Raw genomic sequence first — 23,231 nt, forward strand, 5'->3', positions numbered from 1 at the left:
TCGGTTCCCTGGAGCCATTATTTCTATAAGAAGCGCTGGGACTTTTTCTTTTTTGCACCTTGGTGCATATTTTCAACATGTCACCATTAGACACTAAATGGTAAAACACAGGGCAAAACTGACATGGAAAAGGACTTTGGGGTTTTTAGCTAATTTTAAGCTCAATTGGAGCAACCAGTGTCAGGCAGCTGTTGCAAAAGTAAGTAAACCACTTTTGACGGACCCCATGATCCAAAGGGCACATAACGAGAACATTCTACTTCTTTACAAGTCACTGGTCAGACCACACATAGAATGTTATGTACAGTTGTGGGCACCGGTATTCAAGAATGACAAATCAGAGCTTGAGCAGGTTTAAAGATGGGCAACTAAGTTAATAAATTGAATGGGCGGACTACAATAACCAAAGAGGTTATTAAAATTGGGGTTATTTAGTTTAGAAAAAAGACAGCTGAGGGCGACCTAATAACTATGTATAAATATATCAGAGGACAATACAGAGATCTCTCCCATCATCTATTTATACCCAGGACTGTGAATGTAACTAGGGTGATTTCTTTAAGGCTAAAGGAAAGAAGGTTTCTACACCGACATAGAAGGGGGTTCTTTATTGTAAGAGCAGTGAGACTATAGAACTCTTTGCCAAGGAGGTGGTGATGGCCAACTCACTAAAAGAGTTCAAGAGGGATCTTGCTACCTTTCTTCAGGGTAATAATATTACACATTAAAGTCACTGATTACTTCAAAAGGGTTGTTGATCCAGGGGATTATTCTGATTGCCAGATTGGACTTTGGAAGGAATTTGTTTCCCATAATATGAGAAAAATTGGCTCCTACCTCATGGGGTTATTCGCCTTCCTCTGGATCATCGTTGGTTGAACTACATGGACAAAGGTCTTTTTCAGCCTTACACACTATATTATATATATTCTTCGATTCAAAATTGCATGATGGTGCCTGTGTGTCCAAAGTGCCAAGTGACATTTTAAGAATATGCCAGTTGTTTACTTTCCAAAAACATATGGGTGTGAAGTTTTGGGGGAAACTTTGAATATATTATAATATATTATAATATAATAGATTATAATATGCAATGGGGACCTTCTGGATGTGATTACTATAACGTGAAAGTGATGATCTGGATGTGATTAATACACCAATGACCAGGATGCTCTTGATATCATTGTTATATTGCAATGGGGAAGCCTTGGATGTCATTAATATACCGTGATGAGAATACTCTGGATGTTATTATAATAATATGACAGGAATGCTCTAGATGCCATTATTATATCGGTTAATGACAGTCTGGATATCATTAATATACCATGCCAAGCCCCCATGTATGTTATTGCTATACCATGAAAGAGACACTATGGATGTCATCATTGTACTGCAGTGGGGATATTACACTGTGAGGCCGGCACTCTGGATGTGCAGATGATTACTGGGAAGAGGATCTGTGTGGATTATACTTGGGAGGGTGGCATTCTGGATGTTTATATGTAATATATGGCTCCATAAAGGACAATACATGAAGTATTTCCTTATTCATCAGTGCATATTTAAATTTGGCTACTAAAAATTCCATTTGGCTCCTAAAATTGTCAGTTTGCTTTTTTTAGTCCAGAGCACTGCTGTAATAAATGTCCGATGATGATGCCCGATGCAATCACGGAGGTCACACCCCCCCCCCCCCCCACACGCTCCTGCTTTCATGATATAGCACGTTCTATAACATCCATCCATAACTGTTTCTGCAGGAACTCAGTGTAGAAAAAAAAACTGTGGGTACTTTCATGGCAAATTGAAGACATGTGGAAGTACAGTAAAGTACTGACAGTGCAGTTTGAGTAGTGTGACATGGATTCAAAGACTTCCACGTGAATGAGGCCTTAAAATGCGTAAAAATTGTGTCTGCTTATTTTCATAAAAGGAATATTTACAGTCCTGAATAAGTCAACCGAACACATTTGGTGTGTTTTGCTCTTTGCCAATAAGCCCTACATACTTTTTAAGGATCATCACAATAGCGCAGCATTGTTTTGTATTACCCAATACCGGAGCTGTAAATAAAGTTTGTATTATTACCCATTTCAACTTAAATTAAGATAAAACGGATAGGAAAATGTTTTGACGTAGTTTCCTTCAAATATCACGAACCCAAAGCCAGAAAAGTAAACTTCTCACAATAACATTTCGATAGCAAGTCGATGAATCATTTTTGCTTCGCGTCTCATTGTTTTAAAGTCTTAATTGGTGTTACTCCTTCCAGAACGTAAAGCGTAAATAAAATAACAACCAAAGGAAAGGTTATGGGTGCAGAGAGCTGATAGAGAAGCGCATTTATCTAAATCTTCGGAATAAAGCAATGCCATATATACACAAGTACATCAGGTTACTTGGTTGCAGAAACTGAGTACAAATCCTACAAGCAAACAACCAGAATAGAACATTCACTGGCAAACTAGAAATAAACAGTGCTTCTAATCTAATCAGATTTGCTCCTGGGATTATATACATTCTGACAAGCATTCACCCAACAAAATGTAAAGTTTACCTAATTTCAAACAGATCTGTAACACATTAATGAGCACCAGCAGTACTGAACTCGCTTCTATGAGTGTGTACTGCACTGTCAAAGCTGTCATCTAATTCAGCAGCTTTCATTACATTACAAGGAAAAAAAGATGAAGTATGTCGTTGGACAATAATCTTACACTGGTTTATTCCTGCTTGTCACAGATGCCCTAGCAATTCAGGGCATGTGGCACAGGGGCAGACCACAGGGCCGACTAATTCCTGGCTCCCTGGATCCTGCATGTATGCAAGATGGAGCCTAGATCACACCCAGGCATGACCAAAAACATTTAGCTGCCACCTACTGCCAGGTAGGTCAGCCACCTAGATTCTGCCCACTGACTGTATATGGACCCTTCTGGCTCTCCAGCAGCAAAAAAGTATTACCCTTTTCAGTGTCTAGGGATTCTTTATAGAGCCACAAGGATCAACTAATAAAGGTTTAAGATTGTACTCTAAAAAAGGCAGCAGTGCTTATACAAAAATATATATACAAAAAGAGGTAATATACAAAGAATAAGCATTATGCAATATACACACAAGACAGTTATTAAAAATAAGAGGCATAAAAATAGATATAACAGTCCTTCCAAAGTTGGTTCAATTGTCCTGGTTGTGAGAAGCATATGGAAATACATGGTTGGCTCAGACATAGTTATATCATTTTTAATGCAATGCCATCACAAAAGCAGTTCAATGACATAAATTGTAACAAATGGAAATGAAAATCAAACATTCAGAAAGTAAATCTAATGTATGTTTTCAACATAATGATCAACCATCGCACCATCAAGATCGATGCAAGCTTGAAGATGATAAGTCACATGTTCGCATGCATTCCTAAATATGTGAACTGGAATGTTACTGAATTCCACAGTTATGGCAAGCTTCAATTCGTCGACTGTTGAAATGGTATGCAGTAAGCTTAAACCTTGAATTAGCCCTATAGGTAAAAGTCAGCTGGGGTATGATGCAGGGAGCTGTTCTATCCACTAGCCCACGTCAGCCTATCCAACGCTCTGGAAATGTCTTTAACCAGTCATGAACACACAGAACATAATGGGCAGGGCTCCATCCTGTTGCCACTACATATGGATAATATCCCAATCCTGGATGATGGTATAAACAGAAAAAAAGACCTTGTCTTCTGGTTTGTTGTTGGTGCTGTAGCTCAGCAACTGTCGCACAGCTGATTCATTTGAGTGGGTCAACTGACCACACTGCTGCAGCTCAGGCTCTTTTGGAGAGAAGTTCCTGAATGGTTAGCCTGTCTTTAAATATTCCTGCTTTCTGCAATGTGTGTCTGGATATAGTATAAGCTATGTGCATTTTATTCCAGTATTCCTTGTATACTTCTATCCTGTTTCCCTGAAAATAAGTCCTACCTTGATTTTTCAGAATTTCCGGGGAGGCTTGAAACATAAGCCCTACCTTTAATATAAGCCCTCGCTGCATTACATCAAAAAAGCAATACATTACCTAGAAGGCTTTGTCCACGTCCCTCCCGCTGCTCTCCAGAGCTCCGGGAGGCTTCCTACAGTCCTCAGCTGCCCACAGAAGATCGCTTCCTGGTTACGGGATTCATAAATCCCGCCTCCAGGAAGTGATGACTTTGATTGGTTTTCGAGCGCTGCTCAGCCAATCAATGCAGCAAAGAATGAACCAATGTGATGGCTGTGATTGGTACATTCAATGCTGCATTGATTGGGTAAGTACTGCTCAAAAAACAATGTTGTTTTTCTTGTCTCTGGCTCTTAGTGCCCTTTCACGGTTTGCCAAAGGCAAAGTTTCAGATAGGTTGTCCATTTGTGATATTTTTATGTATAGTCAGGAAAAGTGGTGCCTGGTGTTAGGGTCAGTATCAAGGATAAATAAGTGCTAGATTCAGGGAAAACTAGAGTTAGGTTCAGTAATGGCCCGTTTACATGGGACGATATTGTTCAGATTCCCAGGAATTGGAACAATAAACGACCGTGTAAACTTCTGCATTAAGTGAACAAAAAGTGTTCAGTGGCTCAGTTTTTGCATGCAGCAAACTGAACAATGCGACGTTCAGTGTAAACAGTATTTGTTCACATTTGAATGACTGTCTGCTTATTGTGAATGGAGGCAGGCGGCAGAAAAACGCTACCCGGTCCTTGGTGAATCTGTAATCTTGTACTATTATCTATTAGTGTTGAAACGAACTTCATATTATTGCTCCTTCAACTGTATGGTTGTTATATAATGTGACGCTACTGTACGTTCTTGGGGATATTTGAGTGCTGCGAAACACTGCTAGCCCCCAGGAAAGGCAACTACTACAGGTGAAGTCCAGTTCTGTCAGCTAGTGCCCCACCAGTGTCAGTATGAAATAATCCAGAGATGTGACATCTAAACTCTTTTAATATACAATATTAGAATAAAGGTCCATTTAGATACAACGATTATCACTCAAGAGCCGTCTTTTGAGCGATAATCGTTGTGTGTAACTGCACGGACATCCTGCAGTTTTTGTTAAGCCGTCACTCATCGTTGTCTTTCAACATGCAACATTTTTTGAGCGATAATCGTTGTGTCTAAATGAGCCTTTAGGCCGCCTGCAGACGGGTGGAAATTCCATGGCGGAATTTCCGCCCCTGGAAGCTGCCATAGGATTGCGTTAACAAATGCAATCCTATGCAGACGGCCACGATTTAGCCGCTCGAAATCTCGTGCGGCAAACAAATCGCTGCACGCTCTATTTCTGTGCGGGGCTCGCAGAAACATCACTCACCGGCCGCTGGCTCCTCTCTGCGCATGCGCCGGCTGCCCAGCAGCCGGCACATGAAAGAGCTGGGGCCGCGGGAGCAGGTGAGTGTCACGCTGCTCTCTGCAGCCGCTCGGGTCAGGTCCCGCTGTGAGAATTCTTGCAGCCGGATCCGACCCGGTCGTCTGCAGGCGGCCTAAGGATGAAACCATTCATAAATAAATGGACAATTTTGACAGTGTTCAACTGGATACTTGCTATTTCGCTTCAAATTGAAAAAAAAATCTGAGATAGGTAAATGGTTTTTCCAGAGTCTAGTAACTAAAGTTCACCTTGAGGGCTGCTATCTATTACAGAACGTTTTTATGTAATTACACACACAGCAGTTTTACTTGTGGTGGTGTGTGTGTGTGTGTGTGTGTGTGTGTGGGGGGGGGGGTTCATGTAGCCTCCCGTGCAACTGATTTATCAACAGTTTTCTAGATAGGGGCATATTCATTAAATCCTACACACCAGATTTCAGACATAGAAAAGCTGCAATCTGGGCGCAATTAATAAAATTATTACTTTGAGATTTTAAGCCAGACCCTGCCACCATTTCAAATAGTGCTTGGGGCCTACTTTTAGGGGATGTGGCCCATCAGATTTACGATATATTTACGCCATAAAGTGGTGTAAGTTAGGCTGAAACCTACACCAGCTCATAATTGGTGTAGGTGTTCAGATGCAACAAATTTATTAGAAGTCTAGCACCTCTTAACCCATTTATCATATGTCGGTGCATACCTTATATTTACTGATATGCTCCAAAGTCTTCATAAAAGTCTTCCCAAACTGTTTCAAATCAGGACAAAGGGCTTGTTCACACTTGCTTTCATTTCAGTTTTTGATATCCATTTCTGTGTTCAGTTTTTGAAGCAAAGAAACGGAAGTTAAACTTAAATAAACTGATCCGTTCCCCCCCCCCCCCCCCCCCCCATTGATTTCAAAGGGATTTCCAAAAAACTGAATGCTTACAGCTTGCTTTAGTTCTATTTTGCTTCCATTTTTTTACTGGAACATATAATGCAGTCCTCAGCACTGTATGGCTGCGTTCACATGTGCAGGTTTTGTTCAGGTTTTTTTTTAGAGTTTTTGAAGCCAAAACCAGGTAAGAACTTGGTGAACTTAAAAGGAGAGAAGAAACAAAGGACGGATACAACTCCTTTTTTTTGGATTTACTCCTGGTTTTGGCTTCAAAAACTGCAACAAACGGCCTGAACAAAACCTGCATGTGTGAATACTTGTTCCAGTAAAAAAGCTGAAGCAAACAGAATGCATTCAGGTATTTTCTTTTTTTTTTAAGCCTCTAAAATCAATGATCAGTTTATTTCAATTTTACTTCTGTTTCTCTCCCCCCAAAACGCAAATCCAAAAGTGAAAGAAAAGGGAGTGTGAACGAGCCCTAAAACATTGTTTATGAGCAGGGAAGATGTTCCTGCTTTACATGATTGGAAGTGGAAAGGCTTCATCCTACTGATCCTCTAACTACCTGCTCGATGTAAATGTTTTACTATTCTGATCAGTGCCTCCAGTATAGGAGGGGGTGCTGATAAGTCTTTGGCTTTGTGTTCTTTTTTTGTTTCTATAGTAACGAATGTTACATCACATGAAAGCCTTATGTGTCTAATATATGTTTTCAAAATTTTGTGTTTGTAGCTTATGGCAACAGTGATCTAGGCACGCAGGAAAACAAAATGGCAAAATGGCAGAGTCTATGGCGATATTCACAGCAAATGAGAGCAGAGGAGTGATAAAATTCTTGTTTCTGCAAGGAAAGTCCGCAAAGGATATTCATGGTGATATGTCGCAGACATTGGGGGATCAATGCCCTTCATATTCTACGGTTAAAAACTGGGTTGCCAAATTTAAAATGAGCCACTTCAGCACCAATGATGAGGAACGTCCTGGACGACCCAGAGAGGTTGTTGTTCCGGAGATCGGCGATGCTGTGCACAACCTTATACTAGAGAATCAGCCAATTTCAGCTAAAGGAATAGCAGACATCATGGGGATTTCTCGTGAACGTGTTTGTGTCATTATCCATTAACATTTGAACATGAAGAAGCTTTCTGCAAAGTGGGTCCCCAAATGTTTGACAACAGATCAGAAAAGCATGTGAGTGAAAACTTCCCGGTCCATTTGTCAGCGTTTCCAGACTAATAAGAACTTCCTGTCTCAACTGGTTACTATGGATGAGACCTGGATTTATTTGTATGACCCTGAAACCAATGAGCAGTCAAAAGAGTGGAGGCACAGTGGTTCTCCTCGCTCAAAGAAGTCCAGGGTGCAAAAATCAGTCACTAAGGTGATGGCGTCTGTGTTCTGGGATAAGGAGGGCGTGCTGCTAGTGAACTACCTTCAAAATGGTTCCACTATCAATGGAAGGTATTACATTGAAGTTTTAGACCAATTGAAGGCAGCTCTGGAGGCCAAAAGGTGCAGCAAGCTGTCCAAAGGAATCTTGTTCCTGCAAGACAACGCCTCCACTCACACTGCACAAGCGACCACGGCAAAACTGGTGGAGCTAGGCTTCCAGCTGGTTGACCACCCACCTTACTCACCAGATCTAGCTCCCTCCAACTATCATGTTTCCAAACCTGAAGAAACACCTCAAGGGGACCAAATTTCACCCCATTTCTGATACCATGGCTGCTACAGATGACTGGTTTGAGGCACAACCAAAATCCTTCTTTTGCAAGGCTTACAGAACTTAGCAAACCGATATAAAAAGTGTGTTGGCATCAGTGGAGAGTATGTGGAATAAATGTAGAGTTTCATCTTCCTATCTTGTTTCTTTCTGGGTAAAGCCAAAGATTTATCAGCACCCCCTTGTATAACTGTGCTGCCGGACAACAGTTCAGAACTGTCAATTACACAGCATTCTTACCCATATCCATACTGTTGCAGTTCGCAGCTACCAGCTTACCTCTCCTTACCTCGCTGGTGTCACAGTGCACAATCTGCCCAGTCTTTGTTGGCACCCTGGAGGGTATACACGCATACCCAGGCTCTCAAGGGTCCAGCACACATCATAGTATTTCTTCTCCTGCCAGTCATGAGGTATCCCAGACTATATCCCCCTAAATAAGGTGCCTGAATTTTTGGTCTTTTGGTCCAACTTATGGTGCTATCTCAGCTATTCCTGACTTTGCGGCATTCTTTGCTCCTGACCTTGCTGACCGTAACACATACAATATAAAAGAAAGCGACAGATGGCAAGTATATCGCTGAATGCTTTACTTTACCAGCTATTAAATCTAATTAAATTCTCAATGGAAGTTCGGAAGAAAGCCTCCACTGGCAGTGTGAACATAGCCTTAGTGAGGGACAAGCAGAGTGAATGTAGCAACATATGACTACAGAAACAGAGTGCATACAAGTGTATCCAAAAAAGTAGTACATAGACAGCGCTTTCCAAAAGCAAAGTAAAAAGACATTCAGGCAGCAAAGATAATCAAAATGAGTCGTTCCATATCAAAAAAAGTGTATATTATTCTCACTCACTTTACTTAGAACCGAAAACAACATCTTACCTGCAAGAACCTGTACTTTTGCACATTCCAAGTAGTGGCCTCTTTTCAGAAAAGCTATCAATCTTTTGGGAACCTACAAAAATAAAAAATAAAAATATTAGAACATTAGTAAATTGTGAATATGTAGCTACATTAAACAGAAATATGTAAATAACATAAGTCCATGACTATGGGTGGCAAATATACAGGGGTAGCCCTTTACATCACAGAGTGCAGGACCAATGAGAGGAATTGTCTATTATTCTCCAATGATTGTTTGAGACTAAATGAACAGAATAGTTCTGCATATTTTCTGTTTTATAAAACAAGTAAAAAGTTAGCAGCTAATTGCCTGCTTCCAATACAGCATTCATCCAGGGAGAGTATGTTGGTGCAGACATGCAGTGAGCCAGATCTCAAACAAAGCAGGAGATTGCCGGCACATCGGCAATATCTTCTGCTGGTTTTTCAAAGCCCTTGCACTGCTCTGTGTGGGTCTGTGCAGGCAGAGCACAGTGTCACAGCTTGTGGCATTGTGCTCTGCAGCTCCCATAGTGATACATAGCCCGGAAATCTTCCGGGCTATGTCACTATGAGCAGTGGAGCTCGTCCCGGAAATTTTCCGGGCGTGCCACTCAAGGGGTTAATGGGCCTATAGTCATTAATAGTTTACAACTGCACAACCCCTTTAACAGCTACCTATCTGTCATGTATTAGTAAATTGTTTGGACAACAAAGGGTTCAGCATGCCCAATGGACATTGCTGTAACATGACCCAAGTAAACAGTATGTAAACTCCAAAATGGTTTTGGGAGGGGGGTGGGCACAATTATTTTATTTTGCTGCATTCAAAAAAATGTTTCTGCTGCTTGCAGTAATATGCTCCAGCCCAAATTTAGAAGTCTATTCTGGTGAAAAGGTTTCTTCATTTATTGTGTATCTAGTCCCCCCAGTATATACTGTATAGGTCAGCTAGTATTACATTTAGTTATTCCTTTTTATCATAGAAAAAACTATGGTAGTGCTATGGTTCTCATTAATATACAGACTCATAAAGGGAAAACCTAAACACAGGAGGACCTTCCTTCTTGACATCCTTGTACACTAGCAGGTGATGTGAAAATTGAAAACCTCATCAAATGTGCCACATTTCTGAAAATCGTGATGGCATCAAGATGGCAGAATCCGATGTGCACTATATGAACAATATGTGTCCCTCCTATCAGCCAACACTTGGCTATACATAAGGTAAGGTGAATAACTTTACAATTCTGAGCAGCCTACATGGCTAATTTCACTTTAAGAAGGGTACAGCACTGGTGTAACTATAGGGGATGCAGGCGATCAGGTTGCACCTGGGCCCAGGAGCCTTAGGGGGCCCGTAAGGCCTCTCTTCTCCATATAGGGAGCCCAGTACTATGAATAAAGCATTATAGTTGGGGGCCCTGTTATAGATTTTACATTGGGGCCCAGGAGCTTCAAGTTACACCTCCTGGGTACAGGCATTTATCTAGTCCAAAAACATTCCCAATTTGGTTCTGTATCATTTCAGAATTTCTTTTCTGTTGTCTCTCCAAGTCCAGAATGATTCAAATTATGAATCACATTTCTTCGTAAATACGCTGGCTAATGTATTTAACTAGCAAAACACAAGTTTGACCACTGTAATTTAGTTGTAAGACATTAGAAGAATACATAAAAAAATTATTATCACCTTGATAAAGAGAATAACCGAAATATTTAACTTTCTAAAGTGAGTGCCTGCACATGCAGAGCATGCAGATATTTCATCAGTAAAAGGGCAAGAGATGGAATCGGATTAATTGCAGTCTCACTGATTGTGCTGCAAACACGTGCTCTGCTTAATGGAGTCAGTATCCACTTCAATTGCGTGTGTGGGTGAAAGTATAATCCATAGGTTGTGATGGATTAATTTTTTTGATATCTGGAATTGTATTTGCTTCTATGCTGGTGGAATATGCTGGCGATATGCACACCTGCTCAACACTCTTTGTTTAATGCAGCTCAATGATTGAAAACAAAAAACAAAAATCCAGCCAAATCCATCAAATATACAAAGAGTTGAAATCCTGTTGCAAAGTCCTTTTCTTAAACTCCCAAATCCTTTTAATTCTGTCATATAACACTACAGCATTTATCAAAAGCTGAAAATCCAGACAAATCACACAATTAAAGTAATGAAAAACGCACCACCTGCCCTTATCTAGCCTTCCACTTAATAAAATGGTGACACTGGTTCACCTATCTGAAAAAATGTGCATAATAATTCTGAGTTACTAGGCAAGCTTTCATTTAATCAACTTGGAGTACTTTAATCACAATGAAGACATCCAGCCTCATTCTGATGACCTCCAATGTAATTCATTTACTGGTCAATGCTCACTGCCCTTCCTAGCACTGCAGCCATTCACACGTCCTAGTTTAGAACATTCCATCCCGGTTGCCAAGTGATACACAGTGATGCAGTTATATGTGTGAGCAATATATATATATGTATATATATATATATTTTAAATACATACACGTATGTCTGTGCATAAATACACACACACACACACACAGACACACACATATATATATATATATATATATATATATATATAAAAAACCGCTCGGCCATAACATTAAAACCTTCATTAGGTGAAGTGAACAACATTGATTCTGTTGTGACAATGGCTTACACCTGTCTCGGAGTGGGATATACTAGATAACTTAACAGTAGACGATCAAGAAAGCTGGGTTGTTGAAAATAGGAAAAATGGGCAAACGTAAATGACTGGGTCAGAGCATCTCCAAAATAGAAGATATCAGATAGGCTCACTGCAGAGACCTGTCATTTCCCCCCCCTGCTCCCCCGCGGCGGAATATCGCTAGCAATATTCTGCCTTGCCCGTAGACAGGCAGCCCTAATAGAATGTGTGTGTCTCATCAATCTTGTAATAAATATATATTTTTTGTTTGTTTTGTTTTGTATGTTTTGTCACTGAAAATCAAGGCTGAAGTACAGCCCCCTCTGCAATCCACTCCTTGTCCTTAGGCATTTAGCTTTCTTAGCAACTGGGATGCTAAAAGACATCATAAAATATAAGTGCACATAGCAGATTAGATAAATATAACATCAAGAGAGGCAAAGATTGTATACACACTGACTGCATATCTGAGAGCTGTGCGAATATAGGGAAGCTGAGCCTGTGAGATCAGCCTCTACCCCACATCTTAACACCCCAGTTGCTAGGAAAGCTAAATGTCTAATAACAAGCAGTGAATAGCAGAAGGGCTGCACTTCAGCCTAGATTGTCAGAGGTAAACAAAAAAAAAATGTAATGAAAGTATATCATGTAATTGGTGAGAGAGACACAGGCTATCAGATGAACATATATAGTCCGTAGAGTTATAAACGCTTTAATGTTGGCTATAATAAAAAGGTGCAGGAACATACAGTGCATCACCACCACCACCAAAAGTGCCTACAATGGGCACGAAAGCATCACAACTGGAACATGGAGTAATAGAGAAGGTGCCCTACCCTGATGAAACTTTTACATCATTTGGGTAAAAGTTTGCATCACTCACCTGTAGAAGAGCTCCACCAGAATACAATATGGGAAGAGGGCAAGCCAGCAGAGGAATTGTGATGCTTTGGACAATGTTCTGCTAGGAGACCTTAGGTCCTGGTATCAATGTGCATGTTTCTTTGAGACATACCACCTACCTAAATATTGGTACATTCAAAGTATACCCTTTCATAGCAATTGTATTCCCAGATAGCAGTGGCCTCATCCAGCAGGATAATGCCCGAAGGTGTATCAAAACATCTTAGTAAAAGAATGTTAGGGCAGCAGTCTATGATCTCAAGTTGAAGTAATGTTTGGTGATGCACTAAGACAATGACTGAAAGTACACATGTAGATCAACAAAAGAATAACTGAAAACAAAGACTTGTGTTTTTGGAATGACCACGTCAAATCCTGACCTCAACTCAATTGAGATGTTATGGCATGAACCGAAGAAGGTTGTGCACAAAAGCATCCCGGAAATATTGATGAAGTAAACCATATTTGCAGGCAAGAATGACACAATATTGAGGAGGAATTTTGGACCAATCTTATTTGCCGCCAGAATAAATGATTGGTGATGGTGAAGGGTGCTAAAAGGGAATCAATGTGTTATTTAAGGGTTCACTCTCTTTTTCTTCCTGCACCGTGTACGCTTAATCAGTGTGCTCCATAAAAGACACAAAGGACACAGCTGTTTGTGTTTGCCTACAATAGTGACTTTGATAACAATCAGACCACATTTTATTAGTAATCAATGCAGAAATGGGGCAATTACAAAGGGTTCACTTACTTTTTGTTTAAACTGTAGAAGGGACAAGAGCATTGCATTATGTAAGAGAATCCATTGTGTGTTGAATGTAAGGACAAGTGGGATGTCCTTTATTCACAATAAAACATGGCTATAGCAGCAACCCTGTCACAGTATGAGGAACCAGTATGCATTCTGACTTGCAACAAGCATACAGGGGGGGTTTAGCCCTCTGATAAAGTGCTGCAATCATGCAGCTCCAAGTGGAAATCAAGGCTGTGGTACAAGAAACTGGCCGTGCAGACCATATAGATAGCATTGTACAGAACGGAAATATGAACAGAGCCTTACTTTGAGTTTACGAATTTACAAAGAAGGCATATGGTAAATATTTATCAAAGAGCAAAACAAACCTTTAAGTGTAATATCTTGAGCAATTAAGGCACCGCAACCGAAAAAACTTTATTAAGGCCTCGGTCAGACAAGAGATTTTTTAGCGCACGTACAGGCGCGCTAAAAAATCCTGACTATAAGAACCAATGCTTTCCAATGAAAGTGGTCACATGTCCAATTTTTACAAGCGTAAATAAAATCACACCTGTAAAAGAGAACAGCATTTTTAAGCACACATCGCATCACACTGAAGGAATCGCCTGCCACAGCTGTGGCAGGGGATTCCTTCATCTCCGTGGGGAGTCCCCTCATCACTGGACACTGTAGCAGCACTATCTCCGAGGGCACTTCCCGTGGGGATGAAGAAATCCACTGTCATAGCTGTGGTAAAGGAGCGCGATTCTATCCCATTGCTTTCAATTATCCCACTTTACTTTTGAGTAGAGTGGGATAATTACCTAATGTAATCTAGACTCTATGCTTCTCTTAATACATCCCAGAATTGTGTTTGCCTTTTTGGCTGCTGCATCACAATGTTGATTCATGTTCACTCTATGATCTATTAATATACCCAAGTCTTTTTCACATCTGCTGCTGTTTAGCCCAATTCCTCCCATTCTGTATGTGTTTTTTTTCACTTTTCTTGTCCAGATGTAGGACTTTGTATTTCTCCCTGTTAAAAACCATTCTGTTAGTTGCCGCCCACTGTTCAAGCTTTCTAGATCTTTTTTAAATACTCTTTCTCTCCCCTAATTTTCTGAAGGCACATTCCCTTTAACACTTTCCAAAATACTGTAACAAACAAACTTTTAACTATGGTTAAAATAAATACTTGACATGATAAATTGCAAAGAACAACTTTAATCTCTATGCTGTCAATATTCCTTGCTTCATGCTTGATATGATTTAAAACATAAATTATAGGTTTTGTAAATGTATTTTACTGCATGTCAAAACCATAAAGCAAAAAGTCACCATGACCATAACTGCTTATAATAAAATTTTATTTCAAAGTCAAAAATCTCTTGTGCCAAATCTTTACGGGCTTCTTAGTTCTGGAACTTTTACTAAACAATATTTTTATTATGCTTTGCTTTTATTAGTTAAATACCTTGGCCAATAACCACTAATGTTAAAAACATACTAGAGCCAGGTTTATGGTGACCACAGAAAAAAATGTGCCAGGTTCAATGTGCTAAGTTATTTTATGTAATCCATTATTTAACTATTTATTGCTAGTCTAATTAGTCTTGGCTAACTGTTTTGCTCTTGGGTTTACATCTGTTGCTTTTGGATGCATTTAACTTAAATCTGGCACACAGTCGTGGTAAGTTTTCAATTCATATTCATTGGTACACTATGAGCAATTCAACTTTAGTGCAGAATTGGTGGTCAATGACTCTAAATTATTGCTGAAGCGTAAAGTGGCTGCCTTATGAAGACAAATCCAGACTGGGTAATTCTCTCTATGAGACAGACCTGCGTTGTAACTCTCTCTGTAGCTCACGTTCACGAGTCACTAATATGTTATACGGACAGTCAATCATGCCCATTCTGGGATGTCTGACCACACAAACAAAACTCCCAGAAAAACCAGATGCTTGCTGGGGGTAGAGAGAGTTGGACTTGCAGCAATGGGCTGATTAACAGAGCTGCAATCTAAAAGGGGTGGTTTCTCATGCGGCAACCCCTTTAACTTTTGCAACTGATTTATTTTAAAAAAAATCAAAAATCAATAGAGTTAAATCTTTGCCGGATTCCAGAGAGTACGGAGAGGGTTTCCAATTGAACAGTCTCTTCTTAAAATGGAGCCGCCCGAGTCTGGAATGTCAAACTAAATGGCCTGTAGTTACAGACTTCTCCTCTACTACAATCCTGAGGGTTAAAAGGGACCAGCTATATGGTCCCTTATATATTTATATATTAGTACTGCCGGCGCGGGGAGGCGGTGAGTAGCGGCTGTCAGCAGGAGGGAGCGGGGGGGGGGGGGGGAGAGATCCCCCCGCAGCTCTGCCCCGCAGCTCCGTGTCTGCTGCCGGCACCCGAACCTGCAGTCTCGAGCAGGCAGGTACTCGCTAAAGGCAATGCTCGCTCAAGCAATTGCCTTTAGCGAGTATACTCGCTCATCTATAATTAACACCAGTGTTTTCCTTCCATTTAGGCTTTTAATCTCTCAGTTGCATTTCGGAGCAGAGAGACGGAATTAGAATTAAACTGATGTTATTTCCCATTGATTTCAATTGGTTTTAAAAAAAAAGAGAAGCATATGGAAAGCTTTTAGTTTGCTACTATTTTGTTTGGTTTCCATTTTTTTAAGTAGAACAAATAGCACATTCTGCAGCTTTCCCACTAGTTTGCTGCATTTGATGCTTGATGGCTTGAAACCTTATCACAAAGACTGTGCAATTCATGCATTTTGATGATACAAAAAAATAGATTGCTAGTGCACGAGGCAGTGCTATGAATCTATATATCTGTATCTTTATATATTTGTGTGTGAATAATCCCCAATTAATGACAAAAACAGCAGAAGCAAAAATGACATTTTGTAACATGTTTTGCTTTTATAAGGCTTTGTTTTTTCCTGATACCAAAAATTTGAAATAGTTAAATAACCAACTTATGTACCCTGTGTATTACCTGGGTATACATCTATCAATATAAATATTTTTTAATGCTATTTCTTACATAAAAATACTCATTGTTGTCTTTGGTCCAATTATAGAGTGTGACAATTGGAGATTAGTCCGTCTCGGGGTCGCCATCCTTTCCACTCAAGATGCGTGGCAACACCTCAGGAATTTACTTTCCACACAAGAACTTTAGTAAAACAGGCTTTAAGGGTGTTTATTTGCATCACTCACATAGCAATATTCACACTGTCATCAGAGGCTTCACAGTACACATACACAACAATATCTGTCCATCTAGCCACTAACTAAACACAGGATCTTGAATCCTCTCTAACCACAGCTGTGAATTAGCAATGTCCATCAATAACTAAAGTCCATACCATACATGGTGTCAGTCTAGGGGGCGTCCTTTCCCTGTCAGACTTCTTAGCTCACAGCATCCCTTTCTCTTAGACTGCACTGTTACATAATGGACCAGCAAATGGGCCCAAAGCACAGAAACTTTGGAGCATTTTACTCTCCAGGCGACACATTCACTCTGGTGTCTCCTGATTAATGGGCATAAACCACCCTTTTACTGCCAGACATTTTGGGTTAGTCTACACTCCAGCCCTCTAGTGGCCATTTTTGGTACTGTACCTACTACAAGAGGTAAAGAAAAAGACAATTTTAATGATTTATTTTTAGCACTTGAAAGTCTGTAATATTTTGTTCTTTTTTAACCCCTTCCAATCCACTGTCTGACGTCTAAAGACATTATGATTTAAAGGGGTTGTCCCGCGCCGAAACGGGTTTTTTTTTCTCCAATAGCCCCCCCGTTCGGCGCGAGACAAACCCGATGCAGGGGTTAAAAAAAACAAACGGATAGTACTTACCCGAATCCCCGCGCTTCAGTGACTTCTTACTTACCTTGCGAAGATGGCCGCCGGGATCTTCACCCTCGGTGGACCGCAGGTCTTCTGTGCGGTCCATTGCCGATTCTAGCCTCCTGATTGGCTGGAATCGGCACACGTGATGGGGCGGAGCTACGAGGAGCAGCTCTCTGGCACGAGCGGCCCCATTCAGAAGGGAGAAGACCGGACTGCGCAAGCGCGTCTAATCGGGCGATTAGACGCTGAAAATTAGACGGCACCATGGAGACGAGGACGCTAGCAACGGAACAGGTAAGTGAATAACTTCTGTATGGCTCATAATTAATGCACAATGTACGTTACAAAGTGCATTAATATGGCCATACAGAAGTGTATACCCCAACTTTGTTTCGCAGGACAACCCCTTTAAGGCTGTACAGCTCCAATGTTGGAAGACGTCTGTCAGGGTCCTCTTACTGTATTTCTGCTGTCGGAGTCTATCCAACATGTCACCTCATGCAGTACTGGCTTTAGCCAGCATATAGCGCCGTTGTATAATGGCAGAAAAAAAGTAAGCCCCCTAGGAAAAACAGGATAGAAATTGGATTGGAAAGGGTTAAAATCTATTTATCTTTCTGTTGTTCTTGAAAACCTCTGGAACGAGCAATGTATAGTCGTCAGTGGGAATAGCAGGGAAACCACAAGCACTTCTTTTCTTGGGCCACTGTGCTTCATTGTTGATAATACATAATGCCACCCCGACATTGTAAAACATGTTTGTAAACAACATTTTTGGCACAGATATAAATAATTTGCTGCGCCTACTCTTGAGCACACTATGAGAAAAACACAGTGACACCAAGCTAATAGCACAGCACTTGATTGACTGTCTCTTTGCATTGTTGATGGTAATATGGAATGCCAGCTGGACCAGGAACTGTAATTACTCAAAAGGGATGTCCTAGCTCTTTTCCTCTGGTTTTGAATTCTGGCCTCATGCTGTTCTGCGGTCCCTGCAGCACTTGATTTAGCCACTCTTTTCTGCAATTTTTCATTCTGTTCAATTGTTTCAGATGCTCTTGGTGCACTGGCTCTTCCCCTCTCTTCTTCAGTTTGGGTCTCAGGCTGCTCCAAGGTCTGTGCAGTCCTTGATGTCCTGGCTCATTCCCACTCATTCTTAAGGCAGGGCCACGCTGCTTGCTTGTCTCACTCACTCATAGTAATTTTACTTTCACTTTTTCAGCTGGACTCGTCCGATGGGTTTCAGTTTTTTCAAGGCATTCCGGATGCACTACACGTCTAAATTATTCACCAAGCGGAATCACAAAGCATCTTATTTAACCATAAAACATAGGATAGGCCTCATTTATTGAAATTGCGTAAAAAAATGTTTGTTGCACATATCAAGCAATCATCATTCATTAAGTTGCTATAGTAATATAAAAGCTGTGTTATGATCGGTTGCTATGGGGGGAAAAAAAACTGTTAACCACCCCCACCCACTCCGCCAGTATTTAAAGTTGGATCATGAGGAGTATGTGTACCAAGTTCGGTTGAGATCCATCGAAGTTTGTAGGAGCCTATGAAGAACAAATATACAACGTTTCCTATATATTTATTACTTCAATTATGCTGGAATTTTTGCCCAATATATTAAAAAGGGTTCGTTCACATTAGCGTTTCTGCATCCCGAGCAAATAAGGGAGCAAATATAGAATCAATCCTCCACAGTGCCACCTATTGAAAGGCAGCATTCCTTCAAGTCAAAGTCAGACTTTATACAAGCCTTGTTACAATGACTGGGAATTACAAGCAAAGCCAGACCCCATGTACATACAGCTGTTTCAGGGTTTTTGCCCCTCATCAGTGTACAGTAGGAGTCTGGCTTTGCTAGTGAGAGGCCTGGGACAGGGGTCAGAAACGCTCTTTTCTCCTTAGGGAGAGCAACTATATACTGTAAACTAAGTGAGGAGACTCAAATGCCCACGCACGCTCCTCTGGGTAATATGCAAATCAGGAAGATGGAATAAATCCTCCACAATGCCACCTATTGAAAGGCAGCATTCCTTCAAGTCAAAGTCAGACTTTTTATACAAGCCTTGTTACAATGACCGGGAATTACAAGCAAAGCCAGACTCCATGGAATGCTGCCTTTCAATAGGTGGCACTGTGGAGGATTTATTCCATCTCCCTTATTTGCATATTACCCAGAGGAGCGTGCGTGGCCATTTGAGTCTCCTCACTTAGTTTATAGAATATAGTTGCCCTCCCTAAGGAGAAAAGAGCGTTTCGGACCTGCATTCCGAGCCAAACGACAGTAAAATCAGAAGAGCCGGACCTGGTACATGCTAGACCTCAACAGCGCAGGGCGGAACCCAATAACGTAACGCACTCTGGTGTTTTCCCAGACACAATAGTGCTGCATGCAGCACTACTTCAGGCTGTATTTTAGCAGAAATCTGACACAGATGTGAATGAGCTCTTAGAATAAAACATTTCCTTTTGTGAGACCAAAATGGGATAGTATGTGTCCACTGACACTTTCAACATAACTCTTGGAATGAACACAATAAAGAGCCGCTTTCAAGCTTCCCTGTAACAGCTGTCTGCAACACCATGTACAGACATAATGCAGACAGCTTATCTAATGATTGTAGACCTTTATTTACTGAGAAGTCAAAGCTGGGGCCTATTAAAATGTGCTGCTCAGAAGTGTATTTAGCTGAAGCTGTGAACTTTTCGCTTCACACCTGGGAATGAAATTCTTTATCACTTAAGGACATCTTATTTAAGGCCGTGCCAATTCGTTTGAAGCAGACTCCAACATTAAACAATTCTTCTTTTACTATTTCACAGTAAAACAGTGTGTGAGCCTTGCTTGATGGTAATCATCGGCTCCATTACAATTCATTTTATTTTGTTCAGAATCATTAAGCTGGTGTGTTAGATAGCTGCTGAGTCCTATTACACTGCTCTCTTTTATCCGATTCCAGATATTAGTCAAATGCCTTTCTGTGCTTTTCAAAGCTTTATTCATTTGCTGAGTAGGTTAACCGGGGAGGTCACAATTCGCCTTTTACAGCCATACCAAAATTATCCTTTTTTTTCTGTGTGTGTTTTAAATGATGTCTTTGAACAAAACATGTCCTAATTGTAAAAGCAATTTCAAAATGGCATGGTATTATATTTCTATGTTCCTGCTATTGAAAGTCATAATAAAAATAACGATGACAATCATCATTGAAGGTTATTCTATAGTTCTCTAGTCGAGTTGAAATTCATCTTGGGTTTCCAGTCAGAACTGCTATTGTTAAACTGAAACACAGAAATACAATGTGCTGTCAAGTAAGATTTGTCTATTTTTCTCTTAGATCAGCGATTCTCAACCTTTCTAACCCTAATACCCCGTAGTCAAAAACATTTTAACCCCAAAAGCCTATTTTAATCAATGTACTCAGCTGGCAGCATGTTACACTGTAATGTTGTCAGTAATTTATGCATAAAGCAATCAAAAATAATTACACACAATGGGACATGTTTACTACTGAAATTGTGCCAGTTTCCATTTATGATGTGTTTTAGTCTCTTGTTCACCAATTCTAAAAAGAGGGCATAGCTTCACGGTAGACCGATGTACCAGTGACTTCAATCGAAGCTGTTTGTGCAAAATCTGAACAGAAATAGATCATGCTGTGATTTTTTCCTCCGCGAGTGTAAAATCGCGATTGACTTCTGCTCGTGTAGAGGAGAACGCGTTTTGCCATAGCAGGGGTCCCCAACCACCGGTCTACGGACCAGGGCCGGGCCGTTAGGTGCTTAGCGCCGGTCCGCGGCACCGCCGGGAACTTTTCTTCTAAACACACGGTCCGCGGCGTGCCGACGCCGCTCACCACTGAAGCGATTACCAGCGGGGGCGCCGCAGCTCCCCGCTGGTAATCGCGCTGATCCCAGCGCACACTGACGTCAGCGTGCAGCCAGGATCCTCCTCCCCGAGTCCCCTGCTCATTAGTTCCGCAGGAGAGGACTCAGGGAGGAAGCGTGCCGGGCTACACACTGATGTCAGGGCAAGCAGAGAGAGAGCGACGCTGACAGCAGGGAGGAGGTAAGTCTATGGGTTCGGGGGGTGCTTATTACTAGGGGGGGCTGTTTATTTCTGGGGGGGCTGCTAATTACTGAGGGGGGCTGGTTATTACTGGGGGGGACTGCCTATTACTGAGGGGTGGGGGCTGCCTGTTACAGGGGGGGGCTGCTTACTACTGAGGGGGGCTGTTTACAACTGGGGGGGCTGCTTATAACTTGGGGGGCTGCTTACTACTTGGAGGGCTGCTTATTACTGGGGGGGCTGCTTACAACTGGGGGGGGGCTGCTTATTACTGAGGGGGTTGCTTACTAATGGGGGGGCTGCTTATTACTGGGGGGGGCTGCTTATTACTAGGGGGGGCTACTTATTACTGGGGGGGCTGCTTATTACTAGGGGGGCTGCTTATTACTGGGGGAGGGCTGCTTATTACTGGGGGAGGACTGCTTATTACTGGGGGAGGACTGCTTATTACTGGGGGGCGGCTGCTAATTACTGGGGGGTGGGCTGGTTATTACTGGGGGGGTTGCCTATTACTGAGGGGTGGGCGCTGTCTATTACTGGGGGGGGCTGCTTACTACAGGGGCAGGGGCTGCTAATTACTGGGGGGGGGGCTTGTTATTACTGGAGGGGAGGCTGCTTATTTCGGGGGGGACGGCTGCTTATTACTGGGGAGGGCTGTCTATTACTGGGGGGGGGGGGGAGATAAATTATATGCTGCCCTATGTGTGTGCTGGGGGGGGGGAAATAGATTATATACTGCCCTATGTGTGTGCTGCCAGGCGGGGGGGGGGGGATATATTATACTGCCCTATGTGTGTACTGCCAGGACATTCTAAATGTCATAATTAAATATGTATGCACTAAACTCCAACCCCCTTCATAACCCCGCCCCGTATAACCAAAGCCCCATAGTCCAGGGTCTCCTTGGGCCACTTTGGAGCATTGCAATATGAACATGGTTTGTTCATTCGGCCAATAGGAAGCTGGGGGTGACACCTGTAGTTATTGCTTGCATTGTATCTAAAAGCTTCCCCCTCCAAGGATTTCCAAGCTGTTCTTCTCAAAACTGAGTGTCTCTCTCGGTCTGAAGAATGTCGGGCATGCTTCGCTTCGTCAGTTTCTACAATTCGAGCGGCTGCTTGTCGCTTGTGTTGATTCTCGAGTTGGCCGTTAGTTTGAACCGCCGTCTCAGCTAGTCGAGCAGCTGCTACTTTGAGTGCGGCTGTGGTCCTTCTGCCCAAACAGGTCCTTTGCTTGCTTGGCCTCTTATATCTAAAATACAAATCATATACAAATCCCCAGATCTGGTCCGATTTGAGTAAAATTTTGCATTTTTTGTTGCCAATAGCAACCAATTATAGCTCAGCTTTCATTTGTTATTCTGCTGAGGTAAAATGAAAGCTGAGCCGTCATTGGTTGCTAAATATTATACTGCTGAGGTAAAATAAAAGCTGTGCTGTGATTGGTTGCTGTAGGCAACAGCTTTTAATCCTCTTGGTGCTGAAGTAAAATAAAAGCTATGCTGTGATTGGTTACTATGGGCAACAGTTTTAAATCCTCAGTGCAGAGAGAAAATGAAAGCTGCTCTGTGATTGGTTGCTATGTGCAACAGTATTTAATCCTCTTAGTGCTGATGTAAAACGAAAGCTGCTCTGAGATTGGTTGCTATGGGCACCAAAACAGTTTTTTACTGTTTGTTGATTTACTGTTAGACAGTTTTGATAAATGAGGGCCGGTGTTCAGAAATTTGCTCCATGTATTCCTGTTTGGGGACATATCATTTTTGCAAACTGTTATTCACACGGACATCCAAGGTTTTGGAAGGAAAAAATGGGCAAATCATAGGTGGCCTCCACCAGGGTTAGATTGAGGCTAAAAAGCAGCCCTGAAACACAAATTGTCAATGCTCAGTATGACTCTTCTAGTCGGAATTACTTGATCAGGAATACTAAATTGAGTCCATAGAATCCATTGATGAAAGCAAATTTAGGGGTTGCTGCATGAAAATGCAAATAAGGTTGCCAAGACAACAACATTTTTGAGTTTTTTTAGACTATAACCTTCTCGGGGTCAGGATTATTCTAT

At 41.5% G+C, this 23,231-nt stretch overlaps 1 protein-coding gene across 3 annotated transcripts in view; it reads right to left on the reverse strand.

The window, feature by feature from the left end:
- The window catches only part of BCAS3 (BCAS3 microtubule associated cell migration factor), a 1,118,574-nt gene that overhangs the window by 1,005,468 nt on the left and 89,875 nt on the right, over positions 1-23,231 (reverse strand). For all 3 annotated transcript variants that reach the window (XM_066575105.1, XM_066575107.1, XM_066575106.1), the window contains exon 7: positions 8,884-8,956. In XM_066575105.1, the coding sequence (XP_066431202.1) occupies positions 8,884-8,956 (73 nt within the window). The remainder of the gene's footprint in view (positions 1-8,883; positions 8,957-23,231) is intronic.

The sequence above is a fragment of the Eleutherodactylus coqui genome, chromosome 1 (genome assembly GCF_035609145.1).
Source record: "Eleutherodactylus coqui strain aEleCoq1 chromosome 1, aEleCoq1.hap1, whole genome shotgun sequence".
Taxonomy (NCBI): Eukaryota; Metazoa; Chordata; class Amphibia; order Anura; family Eleutherodactylidae; genus Eleutherodactylus; species Eleutherodactylus coqui.